Source organism: Candoia aspera, chromosome 3, assembly GCF_035149785.1.
Source record: "Candoia aspera isolate rCanAsp1 chromosome 3, rCanAsp1.hap2, whole genome shotgun sequence".
Classification (NCBI taxonomy): Eukaryota; Metazoa; Chordata; class Lepidosauria; order Squamata; family Boidae; genus Candoia; species Candoia aspera.
The window spans coordinates 172,499,380-172,516,551 of record NC_086155.1 but is presented as its reverse complement, the minus strand read 5'-3'; the positions used below and the strand labels follow the sequence as shown (position 1 = coordinate 172,516,551).

Genomic DNA, 17,172 nt, shown 5'->3' with positions numbered 1-17,172 from the left:
GTACAATCTAACAAAATAAGGGCAACACACACTGAACAATTCATGGTTCCTCTACCACTTCATTAAATATGAGTTATCTCATTGGAATTCAGCCAGAACCTGGAAGTTTTGGTCATCTGGGAGAGAAGTATATTAAAAATCTCAAGACATCTTAAAATCATTATTACAAGGTCTTTACAAGCTTAAAATGTGGCTGATTTGTTTTCTTTTGTAATCTGATTGTCTTAATACTGAAAACAAGAACATAATGCATCAATGATGTCCACATCTTATTAATGAAAAACTATTAGTATGAGTAACTCAATGTTGGAAATCAGTGTTAAAATATAGTAGGAACATTTGTCCAACGGAGCATTAGAATTCTGTTGTATCTGTTACAATACTTTGTAATAGGCATCCACAGTGGAAAGCAGAAATCCATACTTGTTTCTTAAATCAATTATTTCTAGTCACTATCATAGTGTGTAGAATTATTTTGGTTTAGACAATGTTATGCTTTGATCTATCAACAACTTCATTTATTCTGCTTTTTTCATTGAATGAACCATGATTTCTCTATATTAATAAGCTGAGTTGATTTTTTATTATGTGCTTCAATTTAGATGTGACAAGTATCTACGCAGTATTCTACATTTATTAACTTATAAGGCAGTTGTTGACAAAAACAAATGCCCTTTTAAAACTAACTAGGAAATCATTTCTTTATGAAAACAATGGCACCTGGCTTGAAGATACAAGAAAGGCATCTGGGTTGATTATTGTCATAAGACAAGGATACAATCATTCAAGTAAGTTAATACTTAGCTAGACCTTGCATTTGGAGATTGAATAGAACAGAACATTTAGAGCCTCTTCAAATATACAATTTGTTTTAAAAAAATTGAGTCTGTAAATAATATAAACTTGTGTCCAGGAATCAATAGTTAAGTCCAAACAGAAACAGTGATCTTCTCAACAGAAAGTGATGAAACATTCATTTACTGATGCTTTCTTGCCCAGGTTTCATCTTTAACATTTAGTTTGTACTTTTTTTGCAATAGAAAGTTACCAAATAAGCAAATAGTCAAAGAAAGTAGTGAACTTGGTTAAGTTCAAGTTTAGTATCTGTGAGTTGCTGTAAAAAATCTGCATATATTAAAATTCTGCCACTGGACTACACTAGACCTTCCCCTTCTCCCCCCACTCCCCCCCCCCAGTAAAGTAAAAGGTGCCAATTAGTATTTAAGAATCACTTCTAAATCACACTTCTTTAAAGGCATGATAGTATTACCTATTTGACCAAAGATCTGTACTATTCACAGTTTGCAACAGGAAGGAAAATACGTCAAAGTTGACATAATGGTACAATGGTAGCTAGGCTGTAATATATTAATAAAGGAAAAGAGCTAAATTTCTACAGTGTTATATTATAGGAATAACCAAATGCGTCTTAAAACATCATGTTGAGTTCACCAAAGAGGAGTTAATGAGAAAAGTAGCTACTGCAGGTATTTAAGGTACTTCAAGAATTCTTGCAGAAAATGAAGGATCTTACTTTACTTTCTCATCACTTCTATCAAGGTGAGTATTTACACATCTAGTTTCCTCAAAAAAGAGTTTTGAGTTATAACTTTAATTTAATAATCCTTTGAGACAAGTTAGAGTAAGTGATGGTGGCTAGAGTTCCAAAATACTATGCTTCATTTGCAAACAAATACACTTGATGAAAATATAAAGCATTGTTATTTATCCACATTAAAGTAGATATTAGTACTTTTTGGGACATGGCATGCTCATACCAGAGTTCTTAACAGGAAATCACACATTTTTAGGACATTTAAGCAGGATAAATATTGACAAGGGTCAGTAAGATGATTTGCAAGCACTTTTGGTAGCTTTAATTAAACTTGCATACCCAGAAATTCTTGCTGCCACTTATAATTCTACAAAACTGATTCCTGCCCTGCCTCTTCTCTATATTTTGTTCACTGAAGTAGATATAATTAAATAATTATACTTATCTCTCCTCCCCCCAATTATACTCACCAATTATGTCTCCCCAATTAACATAAATACTCGCCTCTCCCCAATTACATCTACCCATCCCATCAGGTCTGGGAGAAGGGCCATGTTGCGGGTCCTGTTAGCCAAGAAGCTTCGTTTGGCAGGATCCAGAAAGAGAACCTTTTCTGCCATGGCACCCGCCCTCTGGAACAACATTGCCCTGGAGGGTTAGGGCCTTCTGGAAGGCCCTCAAAATTTGGATAATTAAAGGAGAAGAGACCCACTAATATAGAATGGAGCAAAACATTCTAACTTTGGAAGAATTCAAGGATATTTGGGAACAATGCACTCAGAAGTTACTTTTAAGATTGTCTGTTATAATAAAAATGGATTTAAAAGAAGTAATAGAAGAGGACAAGTCTGAGACTGTTTTGAATGTGAATGTAAACATACATACATTATTACAAGAATAATATAGAAAAATATGCTACAATGGATTTATAAATGAAACCAGCTGATGCCTTAATAATTAAAAGGCATATACAAATAACAAACCAGAAGAGTGACTTGGATAACTTTCTTATCTTGGATTTACAAAAGAGACATGTTAAATTTATGAAGGAGTTTCTGAGAAGAGACAAAGAGAAAATGAAAAGAAATCAACTTTTGGGACACTATTTAAAGGAATTAAAGATCAAGATTTTTAAAAGCGGAGGGAAGGAATATAAAATTGGTTTATTTGATCAAGGTTAAAATATATATGATAATGTTTCTGGTAGCTCTTAATGGATTTTTCTTGACCAGAACCGAATGATGAGGTTTTAAAGATTTGTTTATAGATAACTGATAAGATATGGGGAGATCTGTTGTTGCATTTTTAGAGGAAGTGATAAGTTACTATGTTAAAAGGAAAGGAAAATAAAGTTGGTTTATCTGATTAAGGTTAAAATATGTATGTTGTTATTTCTGGTAACTCTTAATGGACTTTTGCTGATTAGGATTGAATAACGAGGCTTTATAATTTGTTTATAGATAAGAGACGACATATAGGAAGAAGAGATCTTATGTTGTACTATCAGAGAAGGTGATAGTACAACGTAAGATAGTTACTGAAATTATTTGTACTTGTCTCGATGAACGGGGAAGTCATTTCTTTATATATCTCTTTTCTTTTTTCTTTTCAATTTCCTTTCTCTGCACTTTTTTTTTATTTTTATATTTTTCTTAGTTTTTTATCTTTGTATCTGTAAACTTTAATAAAAAACAATATAGAAAAAAAACTTGGACGTGCTTGGGGATCTCAAGGAAGTGTGGAGTACATTAAATAGTTACACTGTATATAGTTTGCACTTTCCCCTGTCTTTTTGTTATCGTATTCTTTTAAATGTAGCATTTAACTATTTTTTAATTGGTTTCAATGGTGGAAGGCTGTGATTGTAGCTTTATTTTAACTATATACACCGCCCAGAGTCATACACAAGTGAGATGGGCGGACATATTAAATACATACATATATACATACTATAGTCCTTGCACAGATACCTTATTGTAAAATAAGGGAAAACAAGCATACCATTTATAAGGTATGGATGGTTGCAGCATTTTCTCAGTTCCATCATAGTGTTTAACAGATTAGGAACATTTGCTTGACCACCTCCTTTTGACAAAAATGTGAAATTTTTTTCAAGAATAGCTCTGTAGTATTTTTTCTGAATGTTTGTCAATTCAACTTCAATAATAGTTTCTTCCTTGGGTGCCAGGTTCTTCTCCACATCTTCTTTGAGCCGTCTCAACATCATTGGTTTTAAGATTGCTTGGAGTTTTTGAACCTGATAAAATAAATGTTTCTATTACATTTTTCAATTTTTATTATCAGTACCCTTATATATTATTCGCGTCTTCCCATAATTTTCTATTATGCTGCAAACAGTGTTTACGAAATATCTTCATTATAGTAAATCTTCTATTTAACAGAGGATTTGGGGAAATGAGGTGTCTGTTAAATCCAAATGTCCATTAAATCCAAATTTACATTATTTGCATTATTATATAATTGATATGAATGGTGTCATTTGCAGTAAAATCCCAATTTCATAGAAACACACTTGATTTAATGGACATTAGCCTGATAATGGGATGAAGTCTGAACTGAACATTTGTCAATTGTATACAAAGTCAACTAAACAAAGTTCTGTTAAACAGACTGTTTACTATATTAGTGTGTACTAAAACATGTATTAACTAACACAGAAGTAGAATTCACACAGAGAGCAATTAATATGCACTAGAGTTGTTTTACAACTAAAGAAATCTTAATTACGTCAGATTTCATCATGCCTATATTTTTCAGGATTAATAATAATTAAATTATAGTAAATAAGAGAGGCCAATGTGATACCACAATAGTACAGCCAATGGTTTAAAAATCCTTGTAGTTTACATGCTACATTTATTAAACAATGTATTATGGGTATATTCTTTCTTCTGCAATAACATTTTGTATTGCTGTGGTGCGAACTAACATATTAGTAACTTTTTTTTGCATACTTCATTTTTAAAAAATTCTTTATCCGGTTTCTCCAATCTACTAATCTCCAGATTACTAAACTAACAGCTAAATTCCAGCTGACTTATTTTTCAAACTGTTTTAAGTGCTATAGAAATTGTCCTATTTTTAAATAGTTGCTATTATTTTACTTTGGGTTTTAAATATCACTGTAAATATTAATACATTTTAAATAATAATAGGCTGATGCTCATATTCCAGTAAACTTCACTGAATTGTTTACATTTATACAGAATGTTTTTAAAAATTACAAGTTATTATAATTTTTAAAAAGTTTAAATTTATTTTTTCACAATAATAATAATAAAGTATAAAACCAACTAGTCATAAAACATTTTTGTTCCAATAAAAACAAAACTGTTACTCTAAGGAATTTTTCAAAATTTGTTACTATTATTTTCTAATATTTCTTCAGTATTTGACAAACTAAATTAAGAACTGTATTTGTCACCATAATTTTATGCAGTTTTGTTCAGATGTAAAGCATCATGTAACAATGGGACTTACTTCCAGGTAAATGGAAGAGGAGAGCTGGCTGCGAGAGGAAGGGGGAGTCCCCCTTTCTGAAATGTGCCCACCTGGTTACCTGGTGTGGCACCAACCGAGAGTCCAGGGTAGGGGTGGTGGGGTGCCAATGGTCATCCGAGACACTTGGGAGGCATTCAGGGGTGCTGCTCCTCAGATTGCCGGGTGCAAGACCCTGTTTGTTAAGTTGGGCTCTAGGGATCAGCTGGGAGTGTTGCTATTGTACCAGCCTTCCTGCTGCATAGCAACCTCCCTGCCTGAGCTCCTTGACTCTGTAGCTGGGTTGGCGGTAGAGTTCCCCAAGCTTATGGTCTTGGGGGATTTCAACCTGCCTTCCTTGGGGGCAGGGTCGGATGTAGCTCGGGAGTTCATGGTCACCATGACAGCCATGGGTCCCAAGTAATCCAAGGCCTGACGCCTAATGATGGTCATTCACCTGACCTGGTTTTTCTGTCGGAGCAGTGGCAGAGTGCTCTGAAATTGGGGGAGATCTTAGTGTCTCCCTTGTCATGGTCATATCACTGCCTGGTGAGCCTTCAGTTCTCAGCACCAAACCCCTCCACAGGGAGGCGGAGCCTATTAGATCGGCCCGCCCTAGGTGACTGATGGACCCAATTGGGTTTCAGAGGGAGCTTGGAGTTGTTCCGGGAAGTCTGCTGCAGAGTCCAGCTGAGGCCTTGGTGGCCGCGTGGAATGTAGGAGCAGCTATGGCCTTGGATCGGATCATGCCTGAGCGGCCTCTCCGTGCCCATGGCTCCCGTGGCTCCCCGTGGTTTACGGAGGAGATGAGGAGGTTTAAGAGGGCTAAGAGATGCCTGGAGCGCCACTGGCGGAAGACGGGGAGCGAAGATGACTGAACACGAGCTAGAGCAGCTATTAGAGCCTACCTCGTGGCGGTAAGGGCAGTGAAACAAGGTTATTTCTCCACTCTTATTGCTTCTACGGATTGCCGTCAGGTGGCCCTATTTTGGGTGACTCGGTCCCTCCTTGGAGGGAGTAATACTGAGCTTTACCTGCAGGGTTGCTGTGAGGAATATGCTGTTCATCTAGCAGATAAACAGCATCGCATTCACTCTACACTGGACTCCAGCTTTAAGGCAGGGCCAGTGGAGGATACGGGGGCGAAATCTGGCATGGTTATCGGGGGGGAGTTTGATCCGGTTGCACCTCAGGAAGTGGACAGGGCCCTCACAGCCACTTCTGTATTAGATCCATGCCCCTGCTGGTTGGTCAAGGATGCCTGGGAGGAGGCACGTGACTGGGTCTGGGCGGTGGTTAATTCCTCTTTGAGAGAGGGGGTGGTCCTGCCGGCTCTTAAGGATGCGGTGGTGCATCCTCTCTTCAAGGGGCCATTGCTCGACCCAACCAGCCTGGACAGTTTTCGTCCAGTCTCCAACCTCCCCTTTTTGGGGAAGAATGTGGAGAGAGTGGTCACATGGCAGCTGCAGAGGACCCTGGATGAAGCGGATTATCTGGACCCTTTTCAGTCAGGGTTCAGGCCAGGTTATGGGACTGAGACAGCATTGATCACACTCTTAGATGACCTCTGGCGGGAGCGAGATGGGGGCAGTGCGACCATTCTTGCTCTTCTTGACCTCTCAGCTGCCTTTGATACCATCGATCATGGTATCCTTCTGGACCGGCTTCGGGAGTTGGGGGTGGGCAGCACAGTATTGTGCTGGTTCTCCTCCTTCCTCCGGGGTTGGTTCTAATCGGTGTTGATGTGGGGGGAGAGGTCCAGCCCACGTCCCCTACTTTGTGGGGTGCCTCAGGGCTCAGTTCTCTCCCCTCTCCTATTTAACATCTACATGAGACCATTGGGGGAGGTGATCCGACAGTTTGGGGTAAGTTACCATCAATATGCTGATGATACTCAGTTTTTTATCTCTACCCCAGACCGCCTAAGTGATACTGTGGATGTCCTGACCCAGTGCCTGGAGGCTGTAAGGGCCTGGATGGGGTGCAATGGGCTTCGACTCAACCCAAGCAAGACTGAGTAGCTTTGGGTTGGTAGGCCTCCCGGTGGAAAGGTTTTTCCATCTTTGGTTCTGGATGGGGTTGCACTGCCCCAGACAGATCTGGTGCGCAATCTGGAGTTCCTTGTAGACTCACGGCTCCTGCTCAAAGAGCAGGTGGCAGCCGTGGCTAGGAGGGCCTTTGCACACCTTCAGGTTGTGTGGCAGCTGCGCCCATTCCTAGACCAAGAGGCTTTGCTCACAGTCACTAATGCCCTCGTAACCTGTCTGGACTCCTGTAATGTGCTCTACATGGGGCTGCCCTTGAAGAGCATTTGGAAGCTTCAACTGGTGCAGAATATAGCCGCACAGATAGTAAATGGTGTTGGATACTCAACACATGTAACACCATTGTTACATGAGCTGCATTGGTTGCCGGTGTGCTTCCGGGTGCAATTCAAGGTGCTGGTTGTCACCGTTAAAGCCCTTTATGGCTTGGGACTGGGTTACCTAAGGGACCGCCTTCTCCCAGTTGTTTCTATCCGTCCAATTTGATCTAGCAGGTTGGGTATGTTACAGGTCCCATCAGCCAGGGAGTGTCAGTTGGCGGGAACTAGAAGGCGTGCTTTCTCTTCCGTAGCTCCTGCCCTCTGGAACGTTCTTCCTCCAGAAATTAGGATGTCCCCAACCCTGTTGGCCTTTCATAAGGCCATGAAGACCTGGCTTTGTGCCCAGGCCTGGGGCCTTGAGTGTGTGGATGGTCCCGCCTCTTGGCTGTATTAACATCCATACATTGCTTACTTGGCAGCTATGTATATTTATTTTGTATTTATTTTATATTTTAATTGTTTTAATTGTAATTGTTTTAACTGTTTTATAGTTTTGTTGTTGTAAGCCGTCCAGAATCACTTGCTGAGATGAGCGGCTATAGAAATGAAATAACTAAATAAATAAATAAATGTATTTAGAATGGCTGCTAAAACTCTTTGGATGAAGGAAAACTGACTGGTTCCTCTCAGTCTAGAATAAATCCTTCAGTGATCGGTTCTGACACAGTAGCTTCTGTTCTTGAACTCAAAAGGTTAGGTTTCTGCGGACGTTTGCCTTATGTTATCGATCTACTTATACTAATGATTGCTCTAGGGAGAAGGAGGCTGAATCCCCTGCTACCTAAGTGATCATGAGGATAGGAAACAACTTTTAGAACATTTTTCTAAATCTTATCCTCCATGATGTCTGTCTGATTTAACATTTTTCGCTGTTTTTATGGGTTTTTTTCTAGTTTTGTACACTGCCCGGAGTCCACTGGAGTTGTGTGGCCAATAAATTTAAATAAACAAATAAATAAATAATTTGACAGAGTTATAGAAAAATAAGAAATTCTTTTGCTTATTTTTCTTCTCCCCACATTACTTTTTTTTTTTGGTAGCAATTATATTTCCATACAATTGGAAAGAAATACTGTGGAATAATTTACCTGTTCCTCAGTTTTTAGATCACCAAACTCTTGCATGAAAGTGGTTTCTGAAGGAAAACGACTTGGTTCCAAGAAATGGAGCAAGCTAAAAAGCTCTTCTACAGTGTTTTGCAAAGGAGTACCTGTTAGAAGCACCTTGTGTTCCTGCAAAAAAATGAGTCAGAAATGTTCAAATTTAAAACTATTTCATGTCTATTTTTTTCCTTTTTTGCAACTGCATTTTACATATTATCAATGGATACTCTAAAGTGTGCTAATGAACAATTGTAAGTGCTTCATAGCCTTCTCTCAAGCAGGAAAATTGTAACAACAAAAACTGGAAAATTGTAACAATGAAAACTGGAAATTTTTAACAACAAAACCTGGAAAATTGTAAAAAACCAAACAAAACAAAACCTGGAATTCAAATGGCCAAAATAAAAAGACTTCTCTTGGAGCTTTAAGAGTATCAATACCCACCAGGTCCATCATTTTGAGCCCTTCTAGCAGCTTACAATTTCTGTTCTTCAGCCTGTGAGCTTCATCAATGATCACACAACGCCATGGAATGTTACGGAGCTCAGGACAATCAGTCAAAATCATTTCAAACGTTGTAATGATGGCATGAAATTTGTATGATCCTTTAATTGCACGACCCTAAAAGTACAGAAATTATTATATAAGGTTAAAACAACCTATGCTTTCAAAGGAACCTATGTTTTCTTTCAAAAATATTCACCGACTAGTGATGAGAGAGTTGTGGATAATACCTAAATCCTGCTCTTAAACTTACAGGTTTCCCGAACAATTTGCTTTGGAAGTTGAAAGCCACTATAACACTGTGGATTCTTTATAAACAGTACCAACAGTACCAGATTCTAAAGAATACTGATAATGTGAAAATTATGGGAGAAGAGCCGTATTAGTAACCTGGATCTGCATAAACAACCCTTACTCTCCACTCACCTCAATTTATATCCTACATCAGTCTAGCCACTCTATGAATCTGATGAAGGGAGCCGCAGCTCACGAAATCTTATGCTTTTTAATAAAACTCGTTAGTTGGAAAAAGTGCTACCAGACTCCTCCTGATTTTTTGATGTGAAAGAAACACAAAAATTCTTAATTTTGCTTAATCACAGTGAAAAAATTGTATTCTACTTTTTTAGGAAATTTAGGAACTCTTAACAGAGTAATACTTGTGTATGTTGAATTTATGGAAAACATCTCCCCTTGGCAACCACTTTTCTAATCCTGACTTTATTTTTTGAAACAATGAAAGGCAATAACCAACTAGGAAAAATAGTTTTTTTAGAAGTCATACTTTATTATACTAAGAATATTCACCTGTGGGTCTTTGAAATACATTTCGTATGACTGAATTGTCCTTCGACTGGCTTGGCTCCCATGATACACAACAACATTCAACTCTGTCCAGGTACGGAATTCTCTTTCCCAATTGGGGATTGTAGACAATGGGGCAATAACCAAAAATGGACCATGGATTCCTTTTAAGTATATCTCATAGAGAAATGTAATGGATTGGATAGTCTTCCCCAATCCCATTTCATCTGCTAAAATGCAGTTGCGCCTGCAATGAATAAATGTTCAGTAATGAAATTATAATTCAGCTCCCCAAATGAGATTTACAAAACATACTTCCTTAGTTTATTTTAATGTAAAAAGACTCCCATCTATCATAAGGAAACTTACATGCAGAATTGAAATAGTGTTAAGTCAAACATTCTTAAAAAAGAATAAAATCACTTCAAGGTTTAAAATACACCTGCACACATACACGTACACACACCTATTATGTCACAAGGATATTAAATTTGAACAAACTAGACATTCTGCTCTTTTACAATGAATGCATGTTACATACGTGTTGTACCAGTTGAAAAGAAGCCAGTTTACTCCTTCCAACTGGTATTCCCTGAGTTTGTTGTTGTTTTTATATTCTCTGGAACACTCTGATTTCTTCCAGTCATCAGCAGGAGGCCGCTCCTATTTCAGATTCAGCAAATCGTATTAGTGGTTTCCATAAATGATATTATTAAGCCACTATTAAGAAACATCTTCAGTACAAAGCTAAATCTTACCACGCGTTCTGTTTCTGGCTCCCTAGCCACTAGCCTCTCATATTCTTCAATCTTAGCTTGATCTATGTCTTGCTTTAATTCCCATGTGCTGTCTTCATATGGAAGTGAACACCATTTCACCAAATAATGAGTCACAGGCTTTTTTTTAAGGAAAAAAAGGAAACAAAATAATTAAATGAAAGTCAGTGAATATAATCAACTGCACTGGAATTCTGTAAACTAAATAAAACTTAGCATATTTCATTGACCTTCTATTTTTAGGGTAAAAACAGTATATAATCTTAGAAAGTACTTTATTACATCACTTTTTAAAGTTACTGATTACTTACTATAATTGCAGTTCTTTGAGTGACAATCTGTGAATTCACAGATGATTGACCTTACAGAAAACTAAGTAAGGGCTGTCAGAGTAAAACACACAATGTTCATTGGTGAGTGCGCTGAATTATTAACAGTAAGAAAAGTAGTTTTCCAACAGAGCAGTTGCAATGAGCATGGACCAGAAGCTCAAATGGTTTTGAGATGTGCCAGGGTGAGCACCAGGGAAAGATTCCAAGGCAGCATAATAAATGGCTGAGATGGAAAAACATTAGAACTGCTTAACAATAGTATGTATAAAAGTTGGGCAACTGAAAATCATTCCCCTGTAAGCTGAAACTACAGCCAGACTTTTTCTTTTTCCTTTTAACGTTAACAAGAAGTTATAACTGAAGACAACCTAAGTTCTCCCTGATGGCTCTAGGCAGGCCAAACACCTCTTCTATTTTTAAGCATAAATCTTCTGTGAGGAATATTTTGTGAAAGCCCAAATATGCTACTGCAGGTGAGAAACATGAAACTGATAATCTCCAAGCCATACGTTTGGGCATCACCACATCTGGATGAACCACAGTGCTCCAATATATGATAAGTAGATCTATCTAATTTGAATGTCTGAAAAAAGTTCAACCAAATGGGACAGTCAGTAGCTTGCAGAATTGCTTATCGCTACCTGTCCCCTATTTTGTATCAAAAGAAACTTGACAGTTGGTGTGCCCTGAATATTCTTAGATGTTCCACCTAGTTTATATAATTATGAGAGTCTGGTCTGGTATAAAGGCATTGCGTTTGCCATGATGACAATGTATTCCCATCCAGTGTTTGAAGCACTGGTATCAATATCAATAGAAAGGGGGTTACAAAGGGCAAGAACAAGAAACCCAGGTTCTGCTACCATCACAAAGTCCACAACATAAGGAGGTGACCAAAGACAACAACTGCTGGCTTTTGCTTGGTTTGAAACCTTCTAGAAAAAATAGGATCATAATATCCTGAACTGGAGATGGGCAAATGGCATAATTGCAATAATTGCCAATATATTGGGATAAGTTTCTCTGAAAGAGGGTAGCTGCAAGTTAACTTTGAGATGAGACCCCAATGGACATAGTACATATAAGGAAAGAATCCCACTTTTCCTATCTAAGCATGCTCCAATGAAATAGATAACCTGTGTGGGAGAAAGGTGTGACTTTTTATAATTAAGTAGCAAACCCAATCATTCCAAGTGGAACAAAATAGGATGGACATTGGCTTTAAGTCTCTGATGCAGAAGTCCCACCAACAACCAAAAATCCAGATATAAAAGTATGATGATATTCTGCAGGAGCAGATTCTCTATCACACAGCAAAACTTTAGAGACCTGTCATTATACCAAAAGGAACAGTCGAACATTAAACATGGAATATTAACCACTCTGACTACTCTATAAATTACTGATGGTTGTGAGCAATGTAATTGTAAAAATAAGTATCAATCCAGTCTGTTGAGGCAAACCATCATCCTTTAAAAAGGAAAGGGTTAAAATGAAATCATACGAAACTTGGCTAACTGCAGATTGGCATTTGCATCCAGAAGATCAAGGACCTGATAAAGGTCACCATTTTCTTCAGCATTAGAATAAAAATCTGCCCTGGAATAACTCAGAGACACTCACTTTCCAGCTATTCTATGGAGAACAGGCCCTATCTTTTTGCATAAAGCAGATTTCTGGGACTCAGAGCAGGCATCAAAGAGAAGAACAGAAATAGTCTGTCTGGTTACTGTGGGAAATCACTGTTCATAAATTCACTATAATAGAATCCCAACCATAAAATTTCAGAGGAATGACCTAATTGTGCCAAGGGAATCAAAAGTGCTGCCTGAAATCCCAGCTTGGTCTTCTATGGATTTGCCTGGATCTAGCTGATTTGCAGAATATCCTATGATTTGATCCGGATTAATGATACACATCTTCCCTGCAGACAATATCATCTTCCATAAATACCAAAATATTGGTTTTGGACACAGTTTAGCATGCCTATAGTTAGTTGGTCTTCTAACTAAATAAACCATATTAAATCCTCAGCTCAGGCCTGAGCCTCCTGTGAAAATTCATTGAAGTGAAGCCATGTGTGATGCTGAAGGGCAATTGAACCAGTCAAGGTTTCTGCAGCACAGTCTCTTGAGTAATGAACAACATTTACTGTTTAGCAATGTAAATTACCTTAGCAGTTGTTATCTCCTTGTTATCAAGCAAAAAAGTGAAGAAAGGGGAAACTTTTTCATAAAGAAAATGCTGGTACTTAAGTGAGGCAAGCCTAGTAATTTATTATCCTGAGGAACAATGCAGCTGAAGAATAAAATTTCCAATCTACTCTGTCAAGTATTCTCCCTTTGTTTTCCACCAGACCTATATCCTTATTTTATTTTATTTTTTCAATTTATATAGCCACCCATCTCAAACTAATGACTCTGGTTTGAGATGAGCGGCTATAAATCATAAAAACAATCATAAAAACAGTTTAACAATTAAAACAGAACCTAAAGAAATTAAATACAAATAGCAGCCAAGAGATATTACATTTGCACAACTAGGGAACCGGGCCCTTTGCACACTATGTTGCTAGTTTACTGCCCACCTGTCCACGGGCAAAGTCTTTTCCAAATTGGACCTTCGCGAGGCGTACTATCGCATCCGAATCAGGGAGGGGGACGAATGGAAGACTGCGTTCAACTGCCCCCTAGGCGCCTTCCAGTACAAAGTGCTGCCCTTCGGACTCGCGGGGGCCCCTGGGGTGTTCATGCAGCTCATCAATGAGGTACTGCATGAACATCTGTTCAAAGGGGTCCTGGTCTACATCGACGACGTCCTTATTTACACAAAAACGCACGAGGAACATGTGACCCTAGTCAGGCAAGTCCTTGACAAGCTCAGAGGGGCGCAGCTCTATGCCAAGCCTACAAAGTGCGAGTTTCACAAAGCGCGCCTAGACTACCTGGGGTACCGAATCTCCGGGGACGGCATAGAAATGGACCCCGCAAAAGTCGAGGCGGTGCTAAACTGGGAGCGCCCCCGCAACAGACGCCAACTCCAGAGCTTCCTCGGATTCGCGAATTTTTACAGGTCATTCGCCCGGGGGTTCGCAGAGATAGCCCTCCCCCTAACGGACCTCCTCAAAACCAAAGGGGTGGGGGACACCCGACGCGCCAAGAACCCGGGCACAGTGTTGAATTGGACTCCCGCGTGCCAGACCGCATTCAACAAGCTGAAAGCGCTGTTCACCACGGAGCCAATCCTCGCGCACCCGGACCCAGAACGGCCGTTCGTGGTCCAAGCCGACGCCTCAGACTTCTCCCTGGGGGCCATCCTGCTCCAAAAGGACCCCACGGGACTCCTGAAACCATGCGCCTACCTGTCAAGGAAGTTCTCCGAGACAGAAAGGCGATGGCACGTCTGGGAGAAAGAAGCCTTCGCGGTAAAATCGGCGCTAGAGACATGGCGACACCTACTCGAGGGAGCCACCCAACCATTCGAGGTCTGGACCGACCACCGGAACCTCGAGGCCCTACGAACGCCCAGACGCCTTAGCCCAAAACAGGTCCGATGGGCCCAATTCTTCAGCCGCTTTAATTTCCAGCTGAAGTTCATGCCGGGCAAAAAGAACTTCCTGGCCGACGCCCTCTCCCGACTGCCCCAAGACGAAGAGCCCGCCCCAGACACCATTGGGACGGTCCTATCCGCCTCGCAACTGGGGATGGCCGTGACCACCCGAAGCGGCGCTCGGAGGCAGCTCGACTCTACGGCGCAGCCGACGGCGGGACAACCTGCGACCAGAAGAAGCCAACCGCAACTACCAGGGGGAATGCGCACGGACCTCGCCGCCGCCCTCAAAACCGACCCCTGGTTCCTGGCAAACCCCGACAAGGTAACGATGGCACAGGACCTGGCATGGGGGGAAGGCAGAATCTATGTCCCGGACTCGCAACGCCAGGCGATCTTGCATAGGTCACACGACGCCAAACAAGCGGGACACTTTGGGTTCCTCAAGACCCTACACCTAACACGGCGTCAATTCTGGTGGCCCGCGCTCAGGCGAGACGTAAAAGCATACGTAGCGTCCTGCCCAACGTGCGCTAGGGCCAAACGGGCACCAGGCAAACCTGCGGGGCTATTACAACGGGTGGCAGAACCCTCCCGCCCATGGGAGGAAATCTCTATGGATTTTATAGTGGACCTCCCACCCAGCCAGAAGAAAACGGCCATTTGGGTGGTGAAGGACTACTTCTCAAAGCAGGCCCACTTCATCCCCTGCACGTCGGTCCCATCCGCACAACAGCTAGCCAAACTCTTCCTCATCCACGTGTACAGGCTACACGGATGTCCCGCACGTGTGGTGACCGACAGGGGCACACAGTTCACCTCCAAATTCTGGCGGGCCTTCCTAAAGCTGACGGGGACCCAACAAGCCCTATCTACGGCCTGGCACCCCCAGACGGACGGAGCCACAGAGGTTCTTAATGCCACCTTAGAGCAATTCATACGCTCATATACTAACTATCACCAAGACGACTGGGCTGAACTGCTCCCGTTCGCCGAAGTCGCATACAACAACGCCGTCCACACGAGCACGGGGAAAACTCCGTTCGAAGTAGTCTCGGGGCGCGACTTTGTCCCCATACCGGAGCTACCTCAACCCCCGGAACCCCAGGTGGACGCTAGCGACTGGGGACGGAAGATCGCGGAATCATGGCCAATAATCACGGCGGCGCTGAAGGATGCACAGGCAGCTTACAAAGAGCAGGCCGACAAGCACCGGCGCCAACAACCGACGTTCCAAGCGGGGGATATGGCCTACCTATCCACCAAGTTCCTAAAGCCACCCCAACCCTCGAAAAAACTGGGGCCTAAGTACATCGGGCCGTTCCGAGTCACCCAAATAGTGAACCCAGTAGCAATACGCTTGGACCTGCCACACAACCTACGGAGACTCCACCCGGTGTTCCACACCAGCCTCCTGAAACCGGCAACCACCTCTCGATGGCACCCAAGCACGCCACAGCCCTCACCGGTGATGATCGACGGGCAACACCACTTCGAGATAAGGGACATACTCGACTCCCGCAAGCAACGAGGAACTCTACACTATCTGGTCAGGTGGAAACACTTCCCCCACCCGGAATGGGTGGCGGCGCACAACGTTAACGCGCCTGACCTGACCAGAGCATTTCACCGGGCATACCCCGACAAGCCACAACCAAGGTCAGCAAGCCGTCCCCTGCAAAAAACCCCCCCCGCAGGCCCCCCCCGCCTCCCGTGCCCCAAGGAAAAGGGCCCCCCCAAGCCCGCGACTTGGGTGGACCTCCCCCCCCGGGACTCACTCCCCCCGCCCCGGGCCCACGAGGCGGTGACAAGCGTTCGCCAGCACCCTCCCCCCGCCCCCCGGCCGCGGGGGAGTGGCAAGCAAGTCAACAGGGCAACCTGGGGGCAACGCCCAGGAGCTATAACAAAGGCGACGCACTTTAAATAAAAAAAAAAAAAAAAGAAGGGTCCTACCTGGAGCTGATAAGCACCCGACCAGCCACGCCTCTCTCCTCGCCGAACTGAGCCAAACAAACAGGGTGTGGCTGGAGCATGCGCACGCCAGGACGTGACCCGGGCATGCGCACTATGGACACACCCTGGGAAGGCACGTGGTAGAGGGAGGAGCAATTTGACAGCTCCACCGAAAAAAAAAAAAAAAAAAAAAACCAGAAAACCGGGGGGGAGCACTATTCGGACAGGGGGCAGTATGTCATGAGTGCCGTTGAGCTGAAGTCATCAGCGCAATGGCACACATGACAATAGCAAGGAAATAGGAGAAGGGGCTCAAGATAAGTAGCCATCAACTCACAACGACTAACGGCCAACAAACAATAACTAAACGGATCACGGAGCACATCCAAGCCATCAGCGCCAATACAACGGAGATCGCCCAGCTGACAGCAATCACCGGATGAATAGAAAACCCGATGATGGGCGATCCCGGAACGCCAGCGGGGCCTCACAACCCCTCACCCACCGGCAGGGCAACGTATTGGACAAAAGGGGGTGACGTGACCGCGAGTGAGGGGGCGCTGACCGGCGCGGGGTATTTAAACCCCGCACCGGCGCGCTCCTGTCACTCTCAGCTTTTTTCTTCCGACGCTGTAACTGCGCTGTGAATAAACCAGAGCCTGATCCATCGAACCAGTGTCTGTGCATTATTCAGAGGCAGGCAGCGCATGACAAGGCGAAACTGACAGAGCGG

The 17,172-nt window shown here is 42.3% G+C and overlaps 1 protein-coding gene across 1 annotated transcript in view; it reads right to left on the bottom strand.

Annotated features, from left to right (window-relative positions):
• CHD7 (chromodomain helicase DNA binding protein 7) overlaps nt 1–17,172 on the bottom strand; it is a 203,949-nt gene that overhangs the window by 42,609 nt on the left and 144,168 nt on the right. Inside the window, exons 11-16 of the mRNA XM_063299329.1 lie at nt 10,588–10,725; nt 10,371–10,492; nt 9,833–10,076; nt 8,966–9,142; nt 8,507–8,650; nt 3,557–3,812 (exon numbers count right to left, since the gene is read on the bottom strand). Coding sequence (XP_063155399.1) covers nt 3,557–3,812; nt 8,507–8,650; nt 8,966–9,142; nt 9,833–10,076; nt 10,371–10,492; nt 10,588–10,725 — 1,081 coding nt within the window. The remainder of the gene's footprint in view (nt 1–3,556; nt 3,813–8,506; nt 8,651–8,965; nt 9,143–9,832; nt 10,077–10,370; nt 10,493–10,587; nt 10,726–17,172) is intronic.